Source organism: Oreochromis niloticus, linkage group LG14, assembly GCF_001858045.2.
Source record: "Oreochromis niloticus isolate F11D_XX linkage group LG14, O_niloticus_UMD_NMBU, whole genome shotgun sequence".
Taxonomy (NCBI): Eukaryota; Metazoa; Chordata; class Actinopteri; order Cichliformes; family Cichlidae; genus Oreochromis; species Oreochromis niloticus.
In genome coordinates, this window is record NC_031979.2 from 5,129,669 (window position 1) to 5,143,002 (window position 13,334).

The window sequence follows — 13,334 nt, forward strand, 5'->3', positions numbered from 1 at the left end:
GTGGATGCCTTTGAGGGCATCCACACAAGAATAATAATAATAATAATAAATCCGACGAATAGTAATAAGTGTGCCACTTGGCATAGGCACACTTAAAAATAAATCCGAGGAATAGTAATAAGTGTGCCTCTTGGCATAGGCACACTTAATAAGAATAATAAATCCGAGGAATAGTAATAAGTGTGCCTCTTGGCATAGGCACACTTAATAATAGATCCGACGAATAACAATAAGTGTGCCTCTTGGCATATTCACACTTAATAAAGAATAAAGAATAAAGAGAAACAGGAAGTCAATAGTGTGGATTCCTTTGAGGGCATCCACACAATAATAAATCCGACGAATAGTAATAAGTGTGACGACGAATAGTAATAAGTGTGCCTCTTGGCATAGGCACACTTAATAATAAGAAGAATAATAAATCCGACGAATAGTAATAAGTGTGCCTTTTGGCATAGGCACACTTAATAATAAATCCGACGAACAGTAATAAGTGTGCCTCTTGCCATAGGCACACTTAATAATAAATCTGACGAATAGTAATAAGTGTGCCTCTTGGCATAGGCAGACTTAATAAAGAATAAAGAATAAAGAGAAACAGGAACTCAATAGTGTGGATGCCTTTGAGGGCATCCACACAATAATAAATCCGACGAATAGTAATAAGTGTGCATCTTGGCATAGGCACACTTAATAATAATAAGAATAATAAATCCGACGAATAGTAATAAGTGTGCCTTTTGGCATAGGCACACTTAATAATAAATCCGACGAACAGTAATAAGTGTGCCTCTTGCCATAGGCACACTTAATAATAAATCTGACGAATAGTAATAAGTGTGCCTCTTGGCATAGGCAGACTTAATAAAGAATAAAGATTAAAGAGAAACAGGAACTCAATAGTGTGGATGCCTTTGAGGGCATCCACACAATAATAAATCCGACGAATAGTAATAAGTGTGCCTCTTGGCATAGGCACACTTAATAATAATAAAAAGAATAATAAATCCGACGAATAACAATAAGTGTGCCTCTTGGCATAGGCACACTTAATAATAATAAGAATAATAAATCCGACGAATAGTAATAAGTGTGCGTCTTGGCATAGGCACACTTAATAATAAATCCGATGAATAGTAATAAGTGTGCCTCTTGGCACAGGCACACTTAACTATGAACTATGAAGTGAACACATGAGCTATGGAGACAACTCAGGGAGAGGATGGTCACTCAGGCAGGGGAGGTCAGTAGCACTAGAACACAGAGAGAGAAATGTAAGGCTACGTTCACACTGCAGGTCTTAATGCTCAATTCCGATTTTTTGATCAAATCCGATTTTTTTGTCTGCTTGTTCACACTACAAATAAAATGGTTCTAGTGTGAACCCTCAAAGCAGCCCGCATGCGCAAAAAAAGACATCACACACAATGCGCTTTGTTTAGACCCAGACCAAACAGTATTGTTTGACTGATGGCCCTTAATATAAAGACTTGTTTCGGACTTTACGTTTCCCAATTTTGCTTTAAGTTGTAAAGTTATTTTGTTATTTATACATGGCCTAATAATTATCCTTATTGCTGTTTTAGAGAGGAGCGGTGCTTCGAAGGATAGTTGTCAGAATCTGCAGATTATACAGTACAAATAAAATGTTCACGTTTCTCCAACGTTGTCTTCCAAACAATTTCACTGACATCTACAGTGGATGGCCAGGAAGCGTTCACGATGTCTTCTCCGGCGCTGATAATTGGCGGCTGTGTTGTGTCAGTGACGTAAAAGACGGATTTAATGCGACATGACCATTCAAACAGCAGTCGCTTTCTAAAACATCAGATATGTATCGGATTCAGTACCACATACGAAAGTGACCCAGATCGGATTTGAAAATATCGGATTTGTGCTGTTCACACTGTCGCATAGGGTCAAAAAAATCGGACTTGATGCGCTTTCGCCTGCAGTGTGAACGTAGCCCAAGTGATGGCAATGACTGGTTAGGTAAGAGGTAAGAAGTAAGTAAACTGGAAGTATCTTACAGGTTTTGCAGGTGGAGTCTGGCATGAGTGGAAGGCAGTCAAAGTGGTCCGGGTGAGTGTCCAGAAGCCGAGGGGCCAGAGGGAGTGTTTTCTGTAAATCCTTTGAGCAGCGGCAGGGAGGCAGGCAGGTGAATGGAATGGAAACCCAACAGAGCTTTGCTGTGACCGTGATTACCAAATAGAGCAGCATCCGGAAGTGTCCGAGAATGAAATGGTGTACTGGAGGATTCCTGAAAACCATAAGGAGAAGAACACCAGGTAAGCATACGGCAAAAACTAAGATGCATAGACACAAATTGGTGGCCTCACACTAACACAGAAGATAGATCGTAATTGGAATAGAGTAGCTCCACCCAGGGGTGAAAACTCTAGCTCTATGGAAAAACAACCACTCATCCAGACCATGACAGTTTCCCTTTATTTTACCATATTTTCATTTCTGGCTCCAGCCCAGCTTTGTTTTTCTAGAAAAAATGTTAAATTATTACTTAAATAGATAATAGTTGAAAATGACACTTGGTGGAGGAATTTCTCAAATAACTCCTTTATGAAAGAAAGCAATAAAAATATAATGAAAACACCTCACTACATTTAAAACTATATAACTGGAAAGTTGTACATAAAGCATCAAAATAAAAAAATTGTAATTCTGCAAGAAAAGTTCCCCATCAGTGTTAAATGGATTAATATTACTGCTGCATATGTTTACGACTGAGGTCATTTTGAATACATTATATTCTGTTTAATGTCCAACATTAATTCAATTCAATTCAATTTTATTTATATAGCGCCAAATCACAACAAAAGTCGCCTCAAGGCGCTTTATATTGTACAGTAGATAGCACAATAATAAATACAGAGAAAAACCCAACAATCATATGACCCCCTATGAGCAAGCACTTTGGCGACAGTGGGAAGGAAAAACTCCCTTTTAACAGGAAGAAACCTCCGGCAGAACCAGGCTCAGGGAGGGGCGGCCATCTGCTGCGACCGGTTGGGGTGAAAGAAGGAAAACAGGATAAAGACATGCTGTGGAAGAGAGACAGAGATTAATAACAGATATGATTCGATGCAGAGAGGTCTATTAGCACATAGTGAGTGAGAAAGGTGACTGGAAGGGAAAAACTCAATGCATCATGGCAGCCTACGTCTATTGCAGCATAACTAAGGGAGGATTCAGGGTCACCTGGTCCAGCCCTAACTATATGCTTTAGCAAAAAGGAAAGTTTTAAGCCTAATCTTGAAAGTAGAGATAGTGTCTGTCTCCCGAATCCAAACTGGAAGTTGGTTCCACAGAAGAGGGGCCTGAAAACTGAAGGCTCTGCCTCCCATTCTACTTTTAAATACTCTAGGAACAACAAGTAGGCCTGCAGTGCAAGAGCGAAGTGCTCTAATAGGGTGATATGGTACTACAAGGTCATTAAGATAAGATGGGGCCTGATTATTTAAGACCTTGTATGTGAGGAGCAGGATTTTGAATTCAATTCTGGATTTAACAGGAAGCCAATGAAGGGAAGCCAAAACAGGAGAAATATGCTCTCTCTTTCTAGTCCCTGTCAGTACCCTTGCTGCAGCATTTTGGATTAGCTGAAGGCTTTTCAGCGAGTTTTTAGGACATCCTGATAATAAAGAATTACAGTAGTCCAGCCTGGAAGTAATAAATGCATGAACTAGTTTTTCAGCATCACTCTGAGACAGGATATTTCTAATTTTAGAGATGTTGCGCAAATGGAAGAAAGCAGTCTTACATATTTGTTTAATATGTGCGTTGAAGGACATGTCCTGGTCAAAAATGACTCCAAGGTTCCTCACAGCATTACTGGAGGCCAAGGTAATGCCATCCAGAGTAAGAATCTGCTTAGATACCATATTTCTAAGATTTTCAGGGCCGAGTACAATAACCTCAGTTTTATCTGAATTAAGAAGCAGAAAGTTAGCGGCCATCCAGGTCTTTATGTCTTTAAGACATTCCTGCAGTTTAACTAATTGGTCTGTGATACCTGGCTTCATGGATAGATAGAGCTGCGTGTCATCTGCATAGCAGTGAAAATTTATGCTATGTCTTCTAATGATGCTGCCTAAGGGAAGCATGTATAATGTAAATAGAATTGGTCCTAGCACTGAACCCTGTGGAACTCCATAATTGACCTTAGTGTGTGAAGAGGACTCTCCATTTACATGTACAAATTGGAGTCTATTAGATAGATATGATACAAACCACTGCAGTGCAGTACCTGTAATACCTACAGCATGTTCTAATCGCTCTAATAGGATATTATGGTCAACAGTATCAAACGCAGCACTGAGGTCTAGCAGGACAAGCACAGAGATGAGTCCACTGTCAGAGGCCATAAGAAGATCATTTGTAACCTTCACTAAAGCTGTTTCTGTGCTGTGCTGAGCTCTGAAACCTGACTGAAACTCTTCAAATAAGCCATTCCTCTGCAGATGATCAGTTAGCTGTTTGACAACTACTCTTTCAAGGATTTTTGATATGAAAGGAAGGTTGGAGATTGGCCTATAATTAGCTAAGACAGCTGGGTCTAGAGATGGCTTTTTAAGTAAAGGTTTAACTACAGCCAGCTTGAAGGCCTGTGGTACATAGCCGATTATTAGAGATAGGTTGATCATATTTAAGATTGAAGCATTAATTAATGGCAGGACTTCTTTGAGCAGTTTTGTAGGAATGGGGTCTAAAAGACACGTTGATGGTTTGGAGGAATTAATTATTGAAGTTAACTCAGAAAGATCAATTGGAGAAAAAGAGTCTAACTTAACATTGATGGTACTAAAAGTAGCTGTAGATAATGTTACATCTGTGGGATGATTATTGGTAATTTTTTCTCTAATGATAAAAATTTTATTTGTGAAGAAGTTCATGAAGTCATTACTAGTTAACGTTAAAGGGATTGTTGGCTCAGTAGAGCTCTGACTTTTTGTCAGCCTGGCTACAGTGCTGAAGAGAAACCTGGGGTTGTTCTTATTTTCTTCAATCAGTGACGAATAGTAAGATGTTCTGGCTTTGCGGAGGGCTTTCTTATAAAGCAGCAAACTATTTCTCCAGGCTAAATGATGATCCTCTAAATTTGTGACACGCCATTTCCTCTCCAGCTTACGAGTTATCTGCTTTAGGCTACGTGTTTGAGAATTATACCACGGAGTCAGGGACTTTGGATTTGAGGCCTTAGTTTTCACAGGAGCTACAGTATCCAGAGTCGTACGTAGTGAGGAGGTAAAATTATTAACAAGATAATCGACCTCTGTTGGAGTAGCGTTCAGATAGCTGCTCTGCTCTATGTTGGTACAGGGCATTGAAGATGATAACAGTGGGTGGATTATATTCTTAAACTTAGTTACAGCACTTTCGGAAAGACATCTACTTTGATAAAGTCTACTCTCCACTGCTGTGTAATCAATTATTGTAAATGTAAATGTTATCAGGAAATGATCAGACAGCAGAGGGTTTTCAGGAAACACTGTTACATGTTCAGTTTCTATGCCATATGTTAAAACAAGATCTAGAGTGTGATTAAAGTGGTGGGTGGGTTCTTTTACATTTTGAGAGAAGCCAATTGAGTCTAATAACAGATTAAATGCGATGTTGAGGCTGTCATTTTTAGCATCTACATGGATGTTAAAATCACCCACAATAATTATTTTATCTGAGCTGAGCACTAAATCAGATAAAAAGTCTGAGAAATCAGAGAGAAACTCTGTGTAAGGCCCAGGTGGACGATAGATGATAACAAGTAAGACTGGTTTCTGAGTTTTACAGCTGGGGTGGACGAGGCTAAGCATCAGGCTTTCAAATGAATTAAAAGTCTGTCTTGGTCTTTCGTTAATTAATAGGCTGGTGTGAAAAATTGCTGCCACACCGCCCCTCGGCCTGTGCTTCGAGATTTCTGGTAGTTAGAATGACTCGGGGGTGTTGATTCATTTAAACTAACATACTCATCCTGCTGCAACCAGGTTTCTGTAAGGCAGAGTAAATCGATTTGTTGATCAATTATTAAATCATGTACTAACAGAGACTTGGAGGAGAGAGACCTAATATTTAATAATCCACATTTCACTGTTTTACTCTTTGGTTCAGATGTGGATACTGTATTGTTCTTTCTTTGTGATTTTTTATGTTTAAGTTGTTTATTGCTGGTTTTTGGTTTGTTTTTTGTCTTTTTGGGAGCTGACACAGTCTCAATGGAGATGGGTTTTTGGGGGGGTAGCAGGAGGAGAGAAGCTGCAGAGAGGCGTGTAAGACTGCAACTCTGCTTCCTGGTCCCAACTCTGGATAGTCATATTTTGGGGGGTTTAATAAATTTGTCCATATTTCTAGAAATGAGAGCTGCTCCATCCAAAGTGGGATGGATGCCGTCTCTCCTAACAAGACCAGGTTTCCTCCAGAAGGTTTGCCAATTATCTATGAAGCCCACATCGTTTCTGGGACACCACTCAGACAGCCAGCAATTTAAGGAGAACATGCGGCTAAACATGTCACTCCTGGTCTGATTGGGGAGGGGACCAGAGAAAACTACAGAGTCCGACATTGTTTTGGCAAAGTTACACACCGATTCAATATTGATTTTAGTGACCTCCGATTGGCGTAACCGGGTGTCATTACTGCCGACGTGAATTATGATCTTACTGTATTTACGTTTACCCTTAGCCAGCAGTTTTAAATTTCCTTCAATGTCGCCTGCTCTGGCCCCTGGAAGACAATTGACTATGGTTGCCGGTGTCTCTAGCTTCACATGTCTGAGAACAGAATCACCAATTACCAGAGTTTGACCCCCGGCGGGTGTGTCGCCGAGTGGGGAAAAACGGTTAGACACATGAACAGGTTGGTGGTGTACCTGGGGCTTCAGTTTAAGACTATGCTTCCTCCTCACCGTCACCCAGCCGCCCTCTTTCCCCAGCTGCTTGGGGTCTGCCGGGGAACAGCTAGCGGGGCCTATGCTATCTTCGGCTACACCAGCTACAGGGGCCTGGCTAGCTATGGGTGAATGAAGGGTGCGAAGCCGAGTCTCCAATTCAGTAATCCTGGCCTCCAGAGCTGCAAATATACTACATTTGTTACAGGTATCATTACTGCTAAAGGAGGCCGAGGAGTAACTAAACATCTGACACAATGAGCAGGAAAGTGCAGGAGGGACAGGTGAAGTAGCCATGGTGCTAACGAGTCGGCTACGAGCTAAGCTAAGCTAGCGAAACAGTAAAGAGACAGTGAGTGAATACTTTGGCTATAAATTAGGTAGTGAGTACACAGAAAGGGTGATTCAGATGAAGCACGTTAAGATTATACTATGAAAAAGGGATGTATCAAAAGATTTAAATTAAATTGCTAAGCAGAAAAGCTACTTAGAAACACCACTGTGTTTGAGCAGGAACAGGAAGTGATACTCTACCACAAAGCGAGCGAACACCAAGTGACAGCGCCACCAAGAGTCAGCACGTAAACGGCGTCAACTCCTGACAAGCTAGAGCATTATATACTATGAAGTACATGTTTGCAGTAGCTGTCCTGTGAGGACCAGACCAGATAAAAAAAAAAACTTAATGAGCTCAGAAATTCTCTACACTGGAGGGTTTTCACAGGTTATGCCAAAGCATCTCAATCAATTTCAGGTCAGAACTTTGACCAGGGCACTCCAAAACAGCCCCAGACCATCACACTCCCAACACCATATTTTAAAGCATTTCAGCTTTTCTGAAATGCTGTGTAATTTTTGCACCAGATGTAATGGGACACACATCTTCAAAAAGGTTCAGCTTTTGTCTCGTCACACAGAGACACAGAGTAGTTTCCTCAGTCTTCCTCAAGATTTTTTCTGGCAAAACTGAGATGAGCCTTTATGGTCATTTTGCCCAGCAAAGGTTTTTGTCTTGGAACTCTGTCATGCAGGCCATTTTTGCCTAGTCTCTTTTTTATGGCGCTTTAGAAATCGCTAAAATGGCTAAGTAGGATTTCTCAGTCTTTCCTAGACAAAGAGAGCTCAATTACTTTGTTTCTTATTTGCTCCTGAATTTCCTTGGATCACAGCATATTATCTGGCTCAGGCCCGGCCCTAACCAATCTGGCGCCCTAGGCAAGATTTTAGGTGGCGCCCCCCTACATCGGCAGTGTAGTGTATGTACTCACAAGAAACCGAATAGCTTTGTCTTTGACCTTTTTTTTTTACTTAAAGAAAGCAAATTCACAATCAGAATAATTAACAAGATAAAAAAATATATGAATAAATAAATGAATACAAAAAATAAAAAATGAATATATGAAATACAATAAATTTTACATACATAAACACAATAAAACGTGTCAACAAGTTGGATAAAATAAATTAAAAATACAATATAAATAAGGCACTGCACAAAACAAGATATTAAATAAACCAGTATGACTTTAACAACTATATTACAAAAAAGGGGATCCTAAAGAGTTCTCTAGTTGTGCTTTTTAATACCGCATTAACTAGAATGACTTACAAATTACTGTACACCACCCCCTCATCAACCTCACATCACCTGCTACAGCCTTACTCTCCTAGTCTTTCTTGCAGCAAAGTCATCTACAACATCATCATATGACAACTGATTTGAGACCACATGATTTATGCTTATGATGGAAAGTCCACTGAGACGTTCTTGCATCATAGTAGATCTCAGGTAGGTTTTAATGAGTTTGAGCTTAGAGAAGCTTCTTTCAGCAGCAGCCACTGTAACAGGAAGAGTGGCAAAGATTCTCAGAGCAACCCACATGTTGGGGTAAATTTCTGCCACCTTCTTCTCATGCAGGAAGGTCAAGAGTTCCATGTTTGTCATGTTCTTTGATGGCAATGGTGGGAAATTCTGCATTTCCATTGCAAGTTCTGTGCCATTAATGTCCAGCTGGCTGTCATGTGTCAGAGTAGTACTCAGTGTTTGGCACTGCTGTAGCAGCTCTTCTTTTTGTAAGTTGTGGAAATTGAGGAGTACTCCAAACTTGTCATTCACCTCTCCAAGGTTCTGAAATCTCTCATCAAGTGAAGAGATGGCTGTATCCACTACCACATTAAAAAATGTGGTTTCCATTTTTTTAAGTGCATCTTGTATGGGCTCATCTGGAGACTCATAACCGAAGTGCCTTTTGGTGGTTCTCAATCGCTTTTGTTTGAGTTCAGCCTCCACATTCATTTCTTCACACATCTCCTTTGCCGTTGTCTGTGCATCAGAAAATCCAGTGTTTCTGTAGCTGGTGAGGGAATCTTTGGTTTTCTTCAGCAAGTCGACAGCCACATCTAGCTGCATGGAGGGCGACTGCATGAGTTTACTCACATACTGGATCTTGCTGAGAATGTCATACCAGATGGCTGTACAAATGCAAAAACGATAGGATCCAATCTCCTCAGCCAAAGACTGGGCTTCAACTCTGACCACAGGGTCTTTAGCTGTTTCCCTCACCTCCAGAAGAGCCTCTCTGACTTGCCGAGCCTGATATCTGACTGCCTCAATGCTTTTTATCCTGCTTTCCCATCTGGTCTCAGCCCATGATTTCAAGGTGGTTTTCACATGTTTCAGGAGAACACCCCACCTATGGGTGGAGGCTGAGAAGAGCTTGAATAATTTTGCTAAATGCCCAAAGTAGCCAAGGGCATCTGGTGAGCTTTTTGCAGCATCAGCTACTACCAGATTTAAAGTGTGGGCACCACATGGGACCAAAAAAGCTCTTGAGTTTAGCTGAAGCAACCTTGCCTGAACACCTTTATTTTTTCCCTTCATGTTGGCCCCATTGTCATAGGACTGTCCTCTGCAGTCTTCAAAAGGAATGTTAAGCTCCTCTATCCGTTTTAGGATGAGAGTTGACAAATGATCTCCTGTTGATTCCTCTGCAACAAGAAAGCCCAGGAAATGCTCTTTAACTTGTGGTATGTCTTCTTGTGACACTATCCTGACTATGACAGAGAGCTGTTCCTTATGACTCAGATCAGGTGTGCAATCTAAAATGATGGAGAAATACTTTGATGTTTTGATATCTTCCACAATGCGTTTTATTATTCTTGAACTGATGGTGTCAATCAGTTCATTTTGGATTGTTTTTCCCAGATAATGTATGTGACTGCCAGCTCCACTTTCTACTCTACTGACATGCTGCTTCATCACTGGATCAAATTTGGCCATAAGCTCCACTTCTTTCAGAAAATTGCCATTGTCTGGTTTATTTAATGTGTCTGTGGACTCCCTGAAAGCCATGTTTCTTTCAGCTAAGGACTGAATTATTGCCACCAAACGATGTAGAACTTCACGCCACCTTTTTCTCTCAGCCTCAGCAAGTGCCATCTCTTGTTTATCTATTGTGAGTCCTTTCGCAAAACGGACCTCCAAGTCCTTCCATGTTGCCATGTGAGCATTATGCTCCTGGCTATCCTCATGGACCTTGAGCAAGTGGCTTGCATTTTTCCAGTCCTTCAGACCTTCCCTACTCAGTTTGTAATCTCTCTTGGAAAACATTTTACAGCAGAAGCAGTGCAAGCTATCCTCTTTTTTCGAATACATAAGCCAGGTTCTTCTCACCTTTTCCCCATTGATTAAGAGTCTGTTAAAATAATCATGCTGACACCTTCGCCCGTCTTTCTGTTTCGGGAATGTGAAGTCACTATCAATTACAAATGGACCTCTGTGAACTAACTCTGTTCGTACCTTTTCAGTTAAAGCAGAAGGCCAGTCAGCAGGGTCTATTGGTGCAGCAGGAAGACCGCTTGATGCTGCTGCATCACTGCTGGGTTGTGCTGCTGAGGTGGAGGCAACAGGAACACCGCTTGATGCTGCTGCAAAACTGGTGGGTTGTGCTGCTGAGGTGGAGGCAACAGGAAGACCGCTTGATGCTGCTGCATCATGGCTGGGTTGTGCTGCTGATGCTGCATCACTGGTGGGTTGTGCTGCTGAAGTGGAGGCAGCAGCGGTAGATGTGGTAGATGGCCCAGGGGTGGGATTTAGAAACTTCAACAGTGCATCTGAAGAGAGGAGTATGTGACACCACTGAGTATTAAAGTCTAATAATAAAAACATATGATTCCAGGAATAAAATGAAATGATATAATATAAATGACAAACCAAAGAGATATATGTATGATGTTAACTGATATGCAAATTAGATTAGATTCAATTTATTGTCATCATTACAGTGAAATGCTGAATAGCAGAATGCGAAGTAACAGTATAATATCATATGAGAATGTTATGTTATGATTATCTTTGACCGAATCACAGCAGTGCTCATATTAAAAAACAGCATTCCCTCTCATGTGATATTGCTTAATTAACATTAATGATGTGCACTTTAACAACTAGGCTTACAACTATAATATATACAGGGGTGGAAAAGTGACTATTACCTGCAGGGTAAACGTTAGCTAACCAGAAGGCAATAACAATGTAAACAAAAAACACCTGCTTAAAAGATGAATACAAATGAGGAATGGTGGGAAAGGTGGGAGTACTGTAATTACCTAACGTTACATTATTATTTTCCATAACAATTTAGCCCCCTCCACAATATTAACTGACGTTAAAACAGTTAACTAGCTATTTATTGATTAGCAATTAGCGAATCATGTAACATTAGCTTAATGCTAAAAATTTAGGTTACTATCACATTCAGACAAATAATTTCATGTAGGCTAACGTTACCTACCTCTGTCTTTTTCTCGTTTCTCCTCCTCTTCTTTTCTCTTTTTTCTTCCCTGGGCACCTGACAGTTTTGGCCGTTTTGACATCTTGTGTTGATTTTTTGATGTGGTGACGTCCAAAAGGAACCATGATACGGGAAGGGAGGGGGCGCACCGTGCGGGGGGCGGGGGGCGTAATGTTGTAACAAATAATATTTCTATTAAATAAGCTTTACTTTGCATTTTAATTAACGTGGGATTATTTTTTGTATTTAGAAATAATAGTACCAACTTTTTTTTTTTTTTTTTCAACATTTGTGGCACTGGCATGGCGCCCCCTGATGGACGGCGCCCTTAGCATTTGCCTATACGGCCTATGCCACGGGCCGGCCCTGATCTGGCTTTTAAGAATCTTTTAGTCTACTCCACTTGTCAGGCAGGTCCTATTCAAGTGATTTCTTGCATTTTGTGTGGGGTGGCTGTAACTCAGGAGGTAGAGCAGGTCACCTACTGATCGGTAGTTGGTGGTTCGATCCGTGGCTCCTCCAGTCTGCATGTCAAGTACATGGTAAGATACTTATCCCAAGTTGCTCTCTGATGCATCCATCGGAGTGTGAATGTAGTTAGAAAGCACTAAGTGTAGAGTAAGTGCTTGTGAGAATGGGTGTGATTGGGTGAATGTGGCATGTTGTATAGAGCGCTTTAAGTACTCCGGGAGAGTAGAAAAGTGCTATATAAGAATCAGTCCATTTACCATGTTTGCTTTCTAATAACATTATTTAACCAGGAAAAAAACGAGTAATTTACAAGGGTGACCTGGACAAAAACAACACTACAAATACATTACACATACAATTTTACAATATATGAAAGATAAGTGATCATCAAAATATAGATAGAAAAAAAAAGTCTAATAACATATTCACAGAGTAGTTAAATAACTCATCCATTAAAAAATTTGAATGCCAATCTTTGACTATTTAAAACATTTTGCATTTGTTTAAACTCACTCAGAGAAAAGTTTCTCCAAGTGTAGCTCATTCTGGAGCTGCTTCCATGCATAAGGGGCAAAGTACTCCTTAACTCAGTGCGAACCATTGTCAACAGGAACAGATTTTGTGAACAAATATTGTACGATCCCACACTTTCCTGGATAATATAAGATGTAAGATATAAGGGGAGAAGGCTAAGGATAGCTTTATAAAATTATGTCAGCCTTATAAAATGTGTGTTTTCTTGACTCCCTTTGTCCCCTTCCTGATTTCACAGGAAGGGGAAAAACACTTTTTCACATCACTGTAAATGCTTTTGAACTGAGGGCCAATAACAAGCAAAATGGTCACACTCCTCTTTACACTGGAGGGGATTTTGCAAAAAAAAAATTCAAATTTTAAGTAACCTGACCAGTAGAAGAGCAGTAGAAGATGATGGACAGTGTTTTAGATCAGACAAGTTCGAATTTCTAACTTCTTTACTTTACAGCACTTCTCCACTGGGCAAGTTCCTGTTTACTTGTGACATCATCACTGAAAAGGAGAGGATCAAAAACAAAGACTGGACGTTTTGGGACTAACCTGGATATATAGAGAAAACAACTTATATGTAAATGTCACGTGGTGTGTAAGTAATTTTCATGTTTTGTTCTGTGCATATGTATATGCTATAATAA

General features: G+C 40.3%; 1 protein-coding gene across 2 annotated transcripts; it reads right to left on the reverse strand.

The window, feature by feature from the left end:
• Positions 1 to 8,181: 8,181 nt before the first annotated feature.
• Positions 8,182 to 12,035, reverse strand: LOC109200116 (zinc finger MYM-type protein 1-like). 2 transcript variants are annotated; one of them, XM_019355553.2, is made up of 2 exons: positions 11,692 to 12,035; positions 8,182 to 11,011 (listed from the first exon to the last, which is right to left on the reverse strand). In XM_019355553.2, exons 1-2 carry the CDS (start codon positions 11,993 to 11,995, stop codon positions 8,550 to 8,552), a joined length of 2,766 nt encoding a protein of 921 aa, XP_019211098.2. In that variant the 5' UTR covers positions 11,996 to 12,035; the 3' UTR covers positions 8,182 to 8,549. The 2 variants fall into 2 exon arrangements, with proteins under 2 accessions (XP_019211098.2, XP_019211099.1); XM_019355554.2 differs by lacking the exon at positions 11,692 to 12,035 and having other exon boundaries at positions 8,182 to 9,886; positions 10,698 to 10,786.
• Between the last annotated feature and the right edge of the window lie 1,299 nt (positions 12,036 to 13,334).